This window comes from Lampetra fluviatilis, unplaced genomic scaffold (genome assembly GCF_964198595.1).
Source record: "Lampetra fluviatilis unplaced genomic scaffold, kcLamFluv1.1 SCAFFOLD_270, whole genome shotgun sequence".
In the NCBI taxonomy this organism is placed as follows: domain Eukaryota; kingdom Metazoa; phylum Chordata; class Hyperoartia; order Petromyzontiformes; family Petromyzontidae; genus Lampetra; species Lampetra fluviatilis.
The window spans coordinates 73389-92340 of record NW_027621115.1 but is presented as its reverse complement, the minus strand read 5'-3'; the positions used below and the strand labels follow the sequence as shown (position 1 = coordinate 92340).

General features: G+C 46.4%; 1 protein-coding gene across 1 annotated transcript; it reads left to right on the top strand.

Annotated features, from left to right (window-relative positions):
• Nucleotides 1–465: 465 nt before the first annotated feature.
• POLR1H (RNA polymerase I subunit H) lies at nucleotides 466–18423 on the top strand. Its single transcript, XM_078885207.1, has 5 exons — nucleotides 466–505; nucleotides 3862–3990; nucleotides 12551–12663; nucleotides 16575–16684; nucleotides 17969–18423. The coding sequence occupies exons 2-5, from the start codon at nucleotides 3879–3881 to the stop codon at nucleotides 17991–17993; spliced, it is 360 nt and encodes a 119-aa protein (XP_078741333.1). The 5' UTR covers nucleotides 466–505; nucleotides 3862–3878; the 3' UTR covers nucleotides 17994–18423.
• Nucleotides 18424–18952: the final 529 nt, after the last annotated feature.

The following is an 18952-nucleotide window of genomic DNA, read 5'->3' as shown; positions in this document are numbered from 1 at the left end:
TTGCGTTGTGGCCGAAACGTCGTGAAAATTGTATTTTATTATGTTTTATTTTATTTATTTTATTATTTCCATTCTACGTGACGACTTTACCGAAAGAACCAAGAAGATGAATCCCTGCTGCAGTCACTAAATAAACTTTAAATCGTGTTGTATATATTTATTTAAAATTGCGCATTTTGACGTGACGTCACATTTCTCAAACCCCCCCCCCACCCCCCTCGTCACACATCGTCACAAATGTCTGACCCCCACCCCCCCCCCCCACTAGGTGCGTGACGTCATTTATGGACGGCCCCTTGAAGTCGATTCGTTTCGTGAGTCAACTTTGGACTTACGGACAAATCGACTTACGGACAAATCGACTTACGGACAAACCGACTTACGAACACATCACGTTCGTAAGTGGAGGAGTTACTCCCCGCCCCGTATTTTTGTTTTGCGACACTTCGCCCCGCCCCCCTCCCACGCTGCCGTAAAGCAGATTTCCCTGGCGTGGCGACACGAGGTAAGGGTGGTGGTGAGGGTGGTGAGGGGGGTGGTGGTGAGGGGGGTGGTGAGTGTGGTGGTGGTGGTGAGGGTGGTGGTGAGGGTGGTGAGGGTGGTGAGGGTGGTGAGGGTGGTGAGGGTGGTGAGGGTGGTGAGGGTGGTGGTGAGTGGTGGTGGTGGTGGTGGTGAGGGTGGTGGTGAGGGGGGTGGTGAGGGGGGTGGTGGTGAAAGTTGTGGTGGTGAGTGTTGTAGTGAATGTTGTGGTGGTGGTGGTGAGGGTGGTGGTGGTGGTGGTGGTGAGGAGGGTGGTGGTGGTGTGGTGGTGGTGGTGAGTGTTGTGGTGGTGGTGAGGGTGGTGGTGGTGAGGGTGGTGGTGGTGGGGGTGGTGGTGGGGGTGGTGTGGTGGTGGTGAGTGTGGTGGTGGTGTGGTGGTGGTGGTGTGGTGGTGGTTGTGGTGAGTGTGGTGGTGGTGAGGGTGGCGTAGTGGTGGTGAGGGTGATGTGGTGGTGAGGGTGGTGGTGAGGGTGGTGTGGTGGTGGTGGTGAGAGTGGTGGTGGTGAGTGTGGTGGTGGTGGTGAGGGTGGTGAGTGTTGTGGTGAGTGTTGTGGTGGTGGTGGTGAGTGTGGTGGTGAGGGTGGTGGTGAGGGTGGTGGTGAGGGTGGTGAGTGTTGTGGTGAGTGTAGTGGTGGTGAGTGTTGTGAGGGTGGTGAGTGTTGTGGTGGTGGTGAGTGTTGTGGTGAGTCTAGTCAACGCCCTCTCTGTCTGCCACAGTGGCGGTCTTCTAAGGCGCTGCTGCTGTTGCTACTCGCAGCACTTGCCCCTGCAGCCTGCTAGAGAATACACGGGGGACCTTTACCTTTGTGTGCGGGCGTATGGGAAGACAAAGACGGCCGGGCGTGGTGGTACAGACCACACCACCCACCCTCTCTGTGTGTGTAGCCACAGCGCCGGTAGCCTTCATAGGCAGCGCTGTTATTGCTACTCGCTACTAACAGCACTTGCCCCTGCAGCATGCCGGAGGCTACACGGGGGACATTTATCTTTGTAGTTGTGTGGGGAGACAAAGGCGGCCGGGTGGTGGTGTATGTCTGTCCCTCTGTGTGTGTGTGTGTCTGTGTGTGTGTGTCTCAGTGTGTGTGTCTCTGTGTGTGTGTCTCAATGTGTGTGTGTCTCTGTGTGTGTGTGTCTCTGTGTGTGTGTGTCTCTGTGTGTGTGTCTCAGTGTGTGTCAATGTGTGTGTGTCTCTGTGTGTGTGTGTCTCTGTGTGTGTGTCTCAGTGTGTGTGTCAATGTATGTGTGTCTCTGTGTGTGTGTGTCTCTGTGTGTGTGTCTCTGTGTGTGTGTCTCTGTGTGTGTGTCTCTGTGTGTGTGTCTCTATCTGTGTCTCAGTGTCTCTATCTCTGTGCAGGATGTTTCACAGTGTGTCTCTATGTGTGTCTGTGTGTCTCTGTGTCTCTGTGTGTGTGTGTGTCTCTCTGTGTCTGTCTCAGTGTCTCTGTGTGTGTGCAGGATGTTTCACAGTGTGTGTGTCTCTGTGTGTGTCTCTGTGTGTGTGTCTCAGTGTCTCTATCTGTGTGTCTCTGTGTGTGTCTCAGTGTCTCTGCTGTGCAGGATGTTTCACAGTGTGTCTATGTGTCTCTCTGTGTGTCTCTGTGTGTGTGTGTGTCTGTGTGTGTCTCAGTGTCTCTGCTGTGCAGGATGTTTCACAGTGTGTGTGTCTCTGTGTGTGTGTCTCAGTGTCTCTGCTGTGCAGGATGTTTCACAGCGTGTCTATGTGTCTCTCTGTGTGTCTCTGTGTCTCTGTGTGTGTCTCAGTCTCTGTGTGTGTGTCTCAGTGTCTCTGCTGTGCAGGATGTTTCACAGTGTGTCTATGTGTCTCTCTGTGTCTCTCTGTGTGTGTCTCTGTGTGTCTGTGTGTGTGTCTCAGTGTCTCTGCTGTGCAGGATGTTTCACAGTGTGTCTATGTGTCTCTCTGTGTCTCTCTGTGTGTGTCTCTGTGTGTCTGTGTGTGTGTCTCAGTGTCTCTGCTGTGCAGGATGTTTCACAGTGTGTCTATGTGTCTCTCTGTGTGTGTCTCTCTGTGTGTGTCTCTGTGTGTCTCTGTGTGTGTCTCAGTGTCTCTGCTGTGCAGGATGTTTCACAGTGTGTCTATGTGTCTCTCTGTGTCTCTCTGTGTGTGTCTCTGTGTGTCTCTGTGTGTGTCTCAGTGTCTCTGCTGTGCAGGATGTTTCACAGTGTGTCTATGTGTCTCTCTGTGTCTCTCTGTGTGTGTCTCTGTGTGTCTGTGTGTGTGTCTCAGTGTCTCTGCTGTGCAGGATGTTTCACAGTGTGTCTATGTGTCTCTCTGTGTCTCTCTGTGTGTGTCTCTGTGTGTCTCTGTGTGTGTCTCAGTGTCTCTGCTGTGCAGGATGTTTCACAGTGTGTCTATGTGTCTCTCTGTGTCTCTCTGTGTGTGTCTCTGTGTGTCTGTGTGTGTGTCTCAGTGTCTCTGCTGTGCAGGATGTTTCACAGTGTGTCTATGTGTCTCTCTGTGTCTCTCTGTGTGTGTCTCTGTGTGTCTGTGTGTGTCTCAGTGTCTCTGCTGTGCAGGATGTTTCACAGTGTGTCTATGTGTCTCTCTGTGTGTGTGTGTCTCTCTGTGTGTGTCTCAGTGTCTCTGCTGTGCAGGATGTTTCACAGTGTGTCTATGTGTCTCTCTGTGTGTGTGTGTCTCTGTGTGTCTGTGTGTGTGTCTCAGTGTCTCTGCTGTGCAGGATGTTTCACAGTGTGTCTATGTGTCTCTCTGTGTGTGTGTGTCTCTCTGTGTGTGTCTCAGTGTCTCTGCTGTGCAGGATGTTCCACAGCGTGTCTATGTGTCTCTGTGTCTCTCTGTGTGTGTGTCTCAGTGTCTCTGCTGTGCAGGATGTTCCACAGCGTGTCTATGTGTCTCTCTGTGTGTCTCTGTGTGTGTCTCAGTGTCTCTGCTGTGCAGGATGTTTCACAGTGTGTCTATGTGTCTCTCTGTGTGTGTCTCAGTGTCTCTCTGTGTGTGTCTCTCTGTGTGTGTCTCAGTGTCTCTGCTGTGCAGGATGTTCCACAGTGTGTCTATGTGTCTCTCTGTGTGTGTCTCAGTGTCTCTCTGTGTGTGTCTCTCTGTGTGTGTCTCAGTGTCTCTGCTGTGCAGGATGTTCCACAGTGTGTCTATGTGTCTCTCTGTGTGTGTGTGTCTCAGTGTCTCTGCTGTGCAGGATGTTCCACAGCGTGTCTATGTGTCTCTCTGTGTGTCTGTGTGTGTCTCAGTGTCTCTGCTGTGCAGGATGTTCCACAGCGTGTCTATGTGTCTCTCTGTGTGTGTCTCAGTGTCTCTCTGTGTGTGTCTCTCTGTGTGTGTCTCAGTGTCTCTGCTGTGCAGGATGTTCCACAGCGAGCCGGACTTCTGCGCTCGCTGTGGCTCGGCTCTGCCGCTCCCCGTCTCCAGCGCCAGCCTCGCTTGCCGCTCCTGCCACTCACCTGGCGACGCTCGCGGTACAAACACTACTCATATACATGCTCATATACATACTCATATATACTACTCATATACACTACTCATATACACTACTCATATACACTACTCATATATACTACTCATATATATACTACTCATATATATATACTCATATACATACTCATATACACTACTCATATACACTACTCATATACACTACTCATATACATACTCATATACACTACTCATATACACTACTCATACACACTACTCATATACATACTCATATACACTACTCATATACACTACTCATATACATACTCATATACACTACTCATATACACTACTCATATACACTACTCATATATACACTACTCATATACATACTACTCATATATACACTACTCATATACATACTCATATACACTACTCATATACACTACTCATATATACACTACTCATATATATACTACTCATATACACTACTCATATATACACTACTCATATACATACTCATATACACACTACTCATATACACTACTCATATACACACTACTCATATACATACTCATATACACTACTCATATACACTACTCATATACATACTCATATACACTACTCATATACACTACTCATATACACTACTCATATATACACTACTCATATATATACTACTCATATACACTACTCATATATACACTACTCATATACATACTCATATACACACTACTCATATACACTACTCATATACATACTACTCATATACATACTACTCATATACATACTCATATACATACTCATATACACTACTCATATACATACTCATATACACTACTCATATATATACTACTCATATACACTACTCATATACATACTCATATACATACTCATATACATACTCATATACACTACTCATAACTCATATACTCATATACATACTCATATATATACTACTCATATACATACTCATATATATACTACTCATATACACTACTCATATATATACTACTCATATACACTACTCATATACACTACTCATATACACTACTCATATATACTACTCATATACACTACTCATATACATACTCATATACACACTACTCATATACACTACTCATATACACTACTCATATACACTACTCATATATATACTACTCATATACACTACTCATATACATACTCATATACACACTACTCATATACACTACTCATATACACTACTCATATACACTACTCATATACACTACTCATATACACTACTCATATACATACTCATATACACTACTCATATACACTACTCATATACACTACTCATATACACTACTCATATACACTACTCATATATATACTACTCATATACACTACTCATATATATACTACTCATATACACTACTCATATATATACTACTCATATACATACTCATATACACACTACTCATATACACTACTCATATACACTACTCATATATACACTACTCATATACACTACTCATATATATACTCATATACACACTACTCATATACACTACTCATATACACTACTCATATACACTACTCATATATATACTACTCATATACACTACTCATATACATACTCATATACATACTCATATACATACTCATATACACTACTCATAACTCATATACTCATATACATACTCATATATATACTACTCATATACATACTCATATATATACTACTCATATACACTACTCATATATATACTACTCTTATACACACTACTCATATACATACTCATATACACACTACTCATATACACTACTCATATATATACTACTCATATACACTACTCATATACACTACTCATATACACTACTCATATATACTACTCATATACACTACTCATATACATACTCATATACACACTACTCATATACACTACTCATATACACTACTCATATACACTACTCATATATATACTACTCATATACACTACTCATATACATACTCATATACACACTACTCATATACACTACTCATATACACTACTCATATACACTACTCATATACACTACTCATATACATACTCATATACACTACTCATATACACTACTCATATACACTACTCATATACACTACTCATATACACTACTCATATATATACTACTCATATACACTACTCATATATATACTACTCATATACACTACTCATATATATACTACTCATATACACACTACTCATATACATACTCATATACACACTACTCATATACACACTACTCATATACACTACTCATATACACTACTCATATATACACTACTCATATACACTACTCATATATATACTCATATACACACTACTCATATACACTACTCATATACACTACTCATATATATACTCATACACACTACTCATATACACTACTCATATATATACTCATATACACTACTCATATATATACTCATATACACACTACTCATATACACTACTCATATACACTACTCATATACATACTCATATACACACTACTCATATACACTACTCATATACACTACTCATATATATACTACTCATATACACTACTCATATATATACTACTCATATACACTACTCATATACACTACTCATATATATACTACTCATATACACTACTCATATACACTACTCATATACACTACTCATATACACTACTCATATATATACTACTCATATACACTACTCATATACACTACTCATATATATACTACTCATATACACTACTCATATATATACTACTCATATACATACTCATATACATACTCATATATATACTACTCATATACATACTCATATATATACTACTCATATACACTACTCATATATATACTACTCATATACACTACTCATATATATACTACTCATATACATACTCATATACATACTCATATATATACTCTTATACACACTACTCATATATATACTCATATACACTACTCATATACACTACTCATATACACTACTCATATATATACTACTCATATACACTACTCATATATATACTACTCATATACATACTCATATACACACTACTCATATACACTACTCATATACACTACTCATATACACTACTCATATACACTACTCATATACACTACTCATATACATACTACTCATATACACTACTCATATACACTACTCATATATACACTACTCATATATATACTACTCATATACATTACTCATATACACTACTCATATATACACTACTCATATACACTACTCATATACACTACTCATATACACACTACTCATACACACACACTACTCATACACACACACTACTCATATACACACACACTACTCATATACACACACTACTCATACACACACTACTCATATACACACTACTCATACACACACACTACTCATACACACACACTACTCATACACACACACTACTCATACACACACACTACTCATACACACACACACTACTCATACACACACACTACTCATACACACACACACTACTCATACACACACACTACTCATACACACACACTACTCATATACACACACTACTCATACACACACACACTACTCATACACACACACACTACTCATACACACACACACTACTCATACACACACACTACTCATACACACACACACTACTCATACACACACACACTACTCATACACACACACACTACTCATACACACACACACTACTCATACACACACACACTACTCATATACACACACTACTCATACACACACACTACTCATACACACACACACTACTCATACACACACACACTACTCATACACACACACACTACTCATACACACACACACTACTCATACACACACACACTACTCATACACACACACTACTCATACCACACACACTACTCATACACACACACACTACTCATACACACACTCACTACTCATACACACACACACTACTCATACACACACACACACTACTCATACACACACACACTACTCATACACACACTACTCATACACACACACACTACTCATACACACACTCACTACTCATACACACACACACTACTCATACACACACTACTCATACACACACACTACTCATACACACACACACTACTCATACACACACTACTCATACACACACACACTACTCATACACACATTACTCATACACACACACACTACTCATACACACACACACACTACTCATACACACACACACTACTCATACACACACACTACTCATACACACACTACTCATACACACACACACTACTCATACACACACACACACTACTCATACACACACACACTACTCATACACACACACTACTCATACACACACACTACTCATACACACACACACTACTCATACACACACACTACTCATACACACACACACTACTCATACACACACACACTACTCATACACACACACTACTCATATACACACACTACTCATACACACACACTACTCATACACACACTACTCATACACACACACTACTCATACACACACACACTACTCATACACACACACACTACTCATACACACACACACTACTCATACACACACACACTACTCATACACACACACACTACTCATACACACACACTACTCATACACACACACACTACTCATACACACACACACTACTCATACACACACACACTACTCATACACACACACTACTCATACACACACACTACTCATACACACACACACTACTCATACACACACACACTACTCATACACACACACACTACTCATACACACACACTACTCATACACACACACTACTCATACACACACACACTACTCATACACACACACACTACTCATACACACACACTACTCATACACACACATACTCATACACACACACACTACTCATACACACACACTACTCATACACACACACACTACTCATACACACACACACTACTCATACACACACACACTACTCATACACACACACACTACTCATACACACACACTACTCATACACACACAGTACTCATACACACACACACTACTCATACACACACACTACTCATACACACACACACTACTCATACACACACACACTACTCATACACACACACACTACTCATACACACACACACTACTCACACACACTACTCATACACACACACACTACTCATACACACACACACTACTCATACACACACACACTACTCATACACACACTACTCATACACACACACACTACTCATACACACACACACTACTCATACACACACACTACTCATACACACACACACTACTCATACACACACACTACTCATACACACACACACTACTCATACACACACACTACTCATACACACACACACTACTCATACACACACACACTACTCATACACACACACACTACTCATACACACACACACTACTCATACACACACACACTACTCATACACACACACACTACTCATACACACACACACTACTCATACACACACACACTACTCATACACACACACTACTCATACACACACACTCACTACTCATACACACACACACTACTCATACACACACACACTACTCATACACACACACACTACTCATACACACACACTACTCACACACACACACACTACTCATACACACACACACTACTCATACACAAACACACTACTCATACACACACACACTACTCATACACACACACACTACTCATACACACACACTACTCATACACACACACACTACTCATACACACACACTACTCATACACACACTACTCATACACACACACTACTCATACACACACACACTACTCATACACACACACACTACTCATACACACACACACTACTCATACACACACACTACTCATACACACACACTACTCATACACACACACTACTCATACACACACACACTACTCATACACACACTACTCACACACACACACACTACTCATACACACACACACTACTCATACACACACTACTCACACACAACACACTACTCATACACACACTACTCATACACAAACACACTACTCATACACACACACACTACTCATACACAAACACACTACTCATACACACAACACACTACTCATACACACACACACTACTCATACACACACACTACTCATACACACATACTACTCATACTACACACACTACTCATACACACACACACTACTCACACACACACACACTACTCATACACACACACACTACTCATACACACACACACTACTCATACACACACACTACTCACACCACACACACTACTCATACACACACACACTACTCATACACACACACACTACTCATACACACACTACTCATACACACACACACTACTCATACACACACACACTACTCACACACACACTACTCACACACACACACACTACTCATACACACACACACTACTCATACACACACACACTACTCATACACACACTACTCATACACACACACTACTCATACACACACACACTACTCATACACACACACACACTACTCATACACACACACACTACTCATACACACACTCACTACTCATACACACACTACTCATACACACACACACTACTCATACACACACACACTACTCATACACACACACTACTCATACACACACACTACTCATACACACACACACTACTCATACACACACTACTCATATACACACACACTACTCATACACACACACACTACTCATACACACACTACTCATACACACACACACTACTCATACACACACACACTACTCATACACACACACACTACTCATACACACACTACTCATACACACACACACTACTCATACACACACACACTACTCATATACACACACTACTCATACACACACACTACTCATACACACACACTACTCATACACACACACACACTACTCATACACACACACACTACTCATACACACACACTACTCATACACACACACTACTCATACACACACACACTACTCATACACACACTACTCATACACACACTACTCATACACACACACACACTACTCATACACACACACACTACTCATACACACACTCAGATCTAACACATCCCTGCTGTGGAGGGAGCTGGTAGGAACACCTTGTTGGGTTGCTCGGTCAATGGCCTGCAGGCTCAACAACGGCCAGGGCAACGTGGTGGTGCATTACGCAAATCTGGCCGACTGTGAGGGCGGGCACACGCCGGCGTGAGTAGGTGAAACGTTGAGTTTTATAAGGGCAACACGGGGTTGAGCAGCCCCTCCCCACCCAGCCCCACCCCTCCCACCCACCCCACCCAGCCCCTCCCCACCCCAGCCCCTCCCCACCTCTCCCCTCCCTACCCTCACCACCCTGCCCCTCCCCACCCAGCCCCTCCCCCACCCAGCCCTCTCCCCACCCTCCCCTCCCTACCCTCACCACCCAGCCCCCTCCCCACCCTCACCACCCAGTCCCCTCCCCACCCTCCCCACCCTCACCACCCAGCCCCTCCCCACCCCTCACCACCCAGCCCCTCCCCACCCAGCCCCTCCCCACCCAGCCCCTCACCACCCAGCCCCTCCCCACCCTCACCACCCAGCCCCTCACCACCCTCACCACCCAGCCCCTCCCCCACCCTCCCCACCCTCACCACCCAGCCCCTCACCACCCTCACCACCCAGCCCCCTCACCACCCTCACCACCCAGCCCCTCCCCACCCTCACCACCCAGCCCCTCCCCACCCCCTCCCCACCCTCACCACCCAGCCCCTCCCCACCCTCCCCACCCAGCCCCTCCCCACCCTCCCCACCCAGCCCCTCCCCACCCTACCCAGTCCCTCCCCTCCCTCCACACCCAGCCCCTCCCCTCCCTACTCTCACCACCCAGCCCCTCCCCACGCAGCCCCTCACCACCCAGCCCCTCCCCACCCTCCACACCCAGCCCCTCCCTACACGACGGACACAATAATCCCCTGTGGGCTGGTGTAACCAGGAGGTTCCTACCAGTTTACTCATATACATACATACACACACACTCACTCTCATATACATACACACACTTATACAAACACTCATATACACACACCAACTCATCAAGACACTCCACCCCCACAACTCCCAATCGGTGATTAGGACAGTTGTGGAGAGAGTGGAGAGTTTCCCATACCTGGGCAGTGTGCTCATGACCGGCTCCGGTTTTTAACAGCAGAGGTCTCACTCCGAATCAGTCGAGCGGCAATATCTTTTCATCGGTTGCGTAACGCTGTGTGGAAGCTACCTGGTCTGTCGCTCCGCACGAAGCTTCGGGTCTTCTCGGCCACGGTCATTCCCTCCCTTCTCTCTACGCTTGAGTGAGTGAGTGAATGGGTGAGTGAGTGAATGGGTGAGTGAGTGGGTGGGTGAGTGGGTGAGTGAATGGCTGAGTGAGTGAATGGCTGAGTGAGTGAGTGAATGGGTGAGTGGGTGAGTGAGTGAGTGGGTGATTGAGTGAGTGAATGGGTGGGTGAGTGATTGAGTGAGTGGCTGAGTGAATGGCTGAGTGAATGGCTGAGTGAGTGGGTGAGTGAATGACTCACTCACCCGTACACTCTCACTGCACTTGCCCCCCCCCCCTGATCACGGCGTGCCCGAGGCTACACGGGGGACCTTTGTCTTTGTCAGCCCTGGAGAAGGTGGCGACGATTTCGGTGGTGAAGTTCAACAACGCAGACGATGTCGCCGGCCTGGGCGAGGAGGAGCAGATTCAGTCGAGAGAGGAGCTCACGGGGCCCACGGTGAGTCCACTCACCTGTACACTCACCTGTACACTCACCTGTACACTCAGCTGTACACTCACCTGTACACTCACCTGTACACTCAGCTGTACACTCAGCTGTACACTCACTCACACACTCACCTGTACACACACTCACCTGTACACTCACTCACCTGTACACTCAGCTGTACACTCAGCTGTACACTCAGCTGTACACTCACCTGTACACTCAGCTGTACACTCACCTGTACACTCAGCTGTACACTCAGCTGTACACTCACCTGTACACTCAGCTGTACACTCAGCTGTACACTCAGCTAGGCATTCACCTGTACACTCACCTACACACTCACCTAGACACTCACCTACACACTCACCTACACACTCACCTGTACACTCACTCACCTGTACACTCAGCTGTACACTCAGCTGTACACTCAGCTGTACACTCAGCTGTACACTCAGCTGTACACTCAGCTGTACACTCAGCTGTACACTCACCTGTACACTCACCTAGACATTCACCTGCACACTCACCTAGACATTCACCTGCACACTCACTCACCTACACACTCACCTAGACATTCACCTGCACACTCACTCACCTACACACTCACCTACACACTCACTCATCTACACACTCACTCACACACTCACCTGTACACTCACTCACCTGTACACTCACCTATACACTCACCTGTACACTCACCTATACACTCACCTGTACACTCACCTAGACACTCACCTACTGACTCACGTGTACACTCACTCACCTGTACACTCACCTATACACTCACCTGTACACTCACCTATACACTCACCTGTACACTCACCTAGACACTCACCTACTGACTCACGTGTACACTCACTCACCTACACACTCACCTACACACACACCTACACACTCACCTACACACTTACCTACACACTTACTAACACTCTCACTCACACACTCACCTGTACACTCACCTGTACACTCACCTGTACACTCACCTGTACACTCACCTTCTCACTCACCTACACACTCACCTGTACACTCACCTACACACTCACCTGTACACTCACCTACACACACTCACACTCGCTCACACTCACACACTCACTCACCTAGACACTCACCTAGACACTCACCTACACACTCACTTACTCACTCACCTACACACTCACCTGTACACTCACCTGCACACTCACCTACACACCTGTACACTCACCTAGACACTCTCCTACTCACTCACCTACACACTCTCACTCACACGCTCACACTCACCTACACACTTACCTGTACACTTACCTGTACACTCACCTGCACACTCACCTGTACACTGACTCACCTACACACTCACTCACCTACACACTCACCTGTACACTCACCTACACACTCACCTACTCACTCACCTACTCACTCACCTACTCACTCACCTGTACAATCACTCACCTACTCACTCACCTACACACTCACCTACACATTCACCTGTACACTCACCTGCACACTCACCTGTACACCACTCACCTGTACACTCACCTACTCACCTACACACTCAATCACCTACACACTCACCTACACACTCAATCACCTACACACTCACTCACCTACACACTCACCTACACACTCAACTCACCTGTACACTCACCTACTCACTCACCTACACACTCACTCACTCACTCACCTACACACTCACCTACTCACTCACCTACACACTCACCTACACACTCACCTACACACTCACCTACACACTCACCTGCACACTCACCTACACACTCACCTACCCACTCACCTACACACTCACCTACCCACTCACCTACTCACTCACACACTCACCTACACACTCACCTACACGCTCACTCACCTACACACACACCTACTCACTCACCTACACACTCACTCACCTACACACTCACTCAGCTACTCACTCACTCACCTACACGCTCACTCACCTACACACTCACTCACCTACACGCTCACTCACCTACACACTCACTCACCTACACGCTCACTCACCTACACACTCACTCACCTACACACTCACTCACCTACACGCTCACTCACCTACACACTCACTCACCTACACGCTCACTCACCTACACACTCACTCACCTACACGCTCACTCACCTACACACTCACTCACCTACACACTCACCTACACACTCACTCACCTACACACTCACCTACACACTCACCTACACACTCACCTACTCACTCACCTACACGCTCACTCACCTACACACTCACTCACCTACACGCTCACTCACCTACACACTCACTCACCTACACACTCACTCACCTACACGCTCACTCACCTACACACTCACTCACCTACACACTCACCTACACACTCACTCACCTACACGCTCACCTACACACTCACCTACACACTCACCTACACACTCACCTACACACTCACTCACCTACACACTCACTCACCTACACACTCACTCACCTACACACTCACCTACACACTCACTCACCTACACGCTCACCTACACGCTCACTCACCTACACACTCACTCACCTACACACTCACTCACCTACACACTCACTCACCTACACGCTCACTCACCTACACGCTCACTCACCTACACACTCACTCACCTACACACTCACCTACACACTCACTCACCTACACGCTCACCTACACACTCACCTACACACTCACTCACCTACACACACACCTACTCACTCACCTACACGCTCACTCACCTACACACTCACTCACCTACACGCTCACTCACCTACACGCTCACTCACCTACACACTCACTCACCTACACACTCACCTACTCACTCACTCACCTACACGCTCACCTACACACTCACTCACCTACACACTCACCTACACACTCACTCACCTACACGCTCACCTACACACTCACCTACACACTCACCTACACACTCACTCACCTACACACTCACCTACTCACTCACCTACACACTCACCTACACACTTACTCACTAACACACTCACTCACCTACACACTCACCTACACACTCACCTACTCACTCACCTACACACTCACCTACACACTCACCTACTCACTCACCTACACACTCACCTACACACTTACTCACTAACACACTCACTCACCTACACACTCACCTACACACTCACCTACACACTCACCTACACACTCACCTACACACTCACTCACCTACACACTCACCTACACACTCACCTACACACTCACCTACACACTTACTCACTAACACACTCACTCACCTACACACTCTCACACTCACCTACACACTCACCTACACACTCACCTACACACTCACCTACACACTCACCTGTACACTCACCTACACACTCACCTACACACTCACCTACTCACTCACCTACACACTCACCTACACACTCACCTACACACTCACTCACACTCGTGCAGTGATGGTCTCGTGGTGGTTGATCGGCGATGGTGTTGGTAACGTCGGTGGAGAGTCGTGATGGTAACGTGGTCACGTGGTGGTGACGTGGTGGTGGTCATGGTGACGTGGTGGTGGTCATGGTGACGTGGTGGTGGTCATGGTGACGTGGTGGTGGTCATGGTGACGTGGTGGTGGTCATGGTGACGTGGTGGTGACGTGGTGATGACGTGGTGGTCACGTGATGGTGACGTGGTGGTCACGTGGTGATGACGAGGTGGTCACGTGATGGTGACGTGGTGATGACGTGGTGGTCACGTGGTGGTGACGTGGTGGTCACGTGGTGCTCACGTGGTGGTGGTCATGGTGACGTGGTCACGTGATGGTGACGTGGTGATGACGTGTGGTCATGACGTGGTGGTCACGTGGCGGTGGTCATGGTGACGTGGTCACGTGGTGGTCACGTGGTGGTCACGTGGTGGTCACGTGGTGGTCACGTGGTGGTCACGTGGTGGTCACGTGGTGGTCACGTGGTGGTCACGTGGTGATGACGTGGTGGTCACGTGGTGTAGGTGGAGCGGCGGTGTCCACGTTGTGGTGGCGAGGCCATGGCGTACCACACGCGACAGACGCGCTCCGCTGACGAGGGGCAAACCGTCTTCTACACGTGCGTCACGTGCCGGTAAGCAGCAGCAGCAGCATCAGCAGATGTATCATCATCATCAGCATCATCAGCATCATCATCATCATCAGCATCATCATCAGCAGCAGCAGCATCATCATCAGCAGCATCATCAGCAGCAGCAGCAGCATCATCATCATCAGCATCATCATCAGCATCATCATCATCAGCATCATCATCAGCAGCAACATCATCAGCAGCATCATCATCATCAGCAGCAGCATCATCATCATCAGCATCATCATCAGCAGCAACAGCATCATCATCATCAGCAGATGTATCATCATCATCAGCATCATCATCAGCAGCAGCAGCATCATCAGCATCATCAGCAGCATCAACAACAGCAGCATCATCATCAGCATCATCAGCATCATCAGCATCATCAGCAGCAGCATCATCAGCAGCATCATCAGCATCATCAGCATCATCAGCATCAGCATCATCAGCAGTAGCATCATCATCACCATCATCAGCAGCATCATCATCAGCAGTAGCATCATCATCATCAGCAGCATCATCATCAGCATCATCAGCAGCAGCAGCATCAGCATAATCATCATCATCAGCATCAGCAGCAGCATCAGCATAATCATCATCATCAGCATCAGCAGCAGCATCATCAGCAGCAGCATCATCATCATCATCATCAGCATCATCAGCAGCAGCAGCAGCATCATCAGCAGCATCATCATCAGCAGCAGCATCATCAGCAGCATCATCAACAGCAGCATCATCATCAGCATCATCAGCAGCAGCAGCAGCATCATCAGCAGCAGCATCATCAGCAGCATCATCATCAGCATCATCATCATCAGCATCATCAGCAGCAGCAGCATCATCATCATCAGCATCATCAGCAGCAGCAGCAGCATCATCAGCAGCATCATCATCAGCAGCAGCATCATCAGCAGCAGCATCATCAGCAGCTGCAGCTGCATCAGCAGCAGCAGCAGCATCATCAGCATCATCATCAGCAGCATCATCATCAGCAGCAGCAGCATCATCATCAGCATCATCAACAGCAGCATCATCAGCAGCAGCATCATCAGCAGCATCAGCATCATCATCATCATCATCAGCATCATCATCATCATCATCAGCATCAACAGCATCATCATCATCATCAGCAGCATCATCATCATCAGCAGCATTACCAACAACATCATCATCAGTAGCATCATCATCAGCATCATCATCATCAGTAGCATCATCAACAGCAGCAGTATCAGCATCATCATCAGCAGCATAGTTCTGCACTAACCAATGTGATTGTGTTCACAGGTTTCAAGAGAAGGAAGATTCCTAGAGAATCAGCAGCATCATCAGCAGTATCAGCACCATCACTGTCATCATCAGCACCAATACAACATCGTCATCAGCATCACGATCATCATCAGCAGCAGTATCATCACGATCATCATCAGCAGCAGGATCATCACTATCATCATCACCATCACTCATCAGTAGCATCATCATCAGCCGTATGACCACTATCATCAGCAGCATCATCATCATCATAATCACCAATACATCGTCAGCAGTATTACCAGTATCATCAGCAGTATTACCAGTATCATCAGCAACACAATCATCAGCACCATCAACATCATCAGCACCATCACTGTAATCACAATGACCAATACAACATCATCACCACCATCACCAGCGTGGTGGTGGTGTTGATGGTGGTGGTGATGGTGGTGGTGATGATGATGATGGTGGTGGTGATGGTGGTGATGATGGTGGTGGTGATGATGGTGGTGGTGGTGATGGTGATGATGATGGTGGTGATGATGGTGGTGATGATGGTGGTGGTGGTGATGATGATGGTGGTGGTGATGATGGTGGTGGTGATGATGGTGGTGGTGATGGTGGTGGTGGTGATGATGGTGATGGTGGTGATGGTGATGGTGGTGATGGTGGTTCTGTAACTCTCCTCTATGGCAGTGTCGTTTGTGTTCATACAATAAAATGATGATGGTGGTGATGGTGGTGGTGATGGTGGTGGTGGTGGTGATGGTGATGATCGTGATGATGATGATGGTGGTGGTGATGATGGTGATGATGGTGGTGATGGTGGTGGTGATGGTGGTGATGGTGGTAGTGGTGATGATGATGGTGATGATGATGGTGGTGATGGTGATGATGGTGGTGATGGTGATGATGGTGATGATGGTGAGTGGGTGGGTGAGTGGGTGAGTGGGTGGGTGAGTGGGTGGGTGGGTGAGTGGGTGGGTGGGTGAGTGGGTGGGTGAGTGAGTGGGT

Coding starts and splice junctions, on each gene's coding strand:
- POLR1H (XM_078885207.1), top strand. CDS start 3,879: ATGTTCCACAGCGAGCCGGACTTCTGCGCTCGCTGTGGCTCGGCTCTG. Junction 3,991..12,550: donor CTCACCTGGCGACGCTCGCG/GTACAAACACTA, acceptor TGTCTTTGTCAG/CCCTGGAGAAGGTGGCGACG. Junction 12,664..16,574: donor AGGAGCTCACGGGGCCCACG/GTGAGTCCACTC, acceptor CACGTGGTGTAG/GTGGAGCGGCGGTGTCCACG.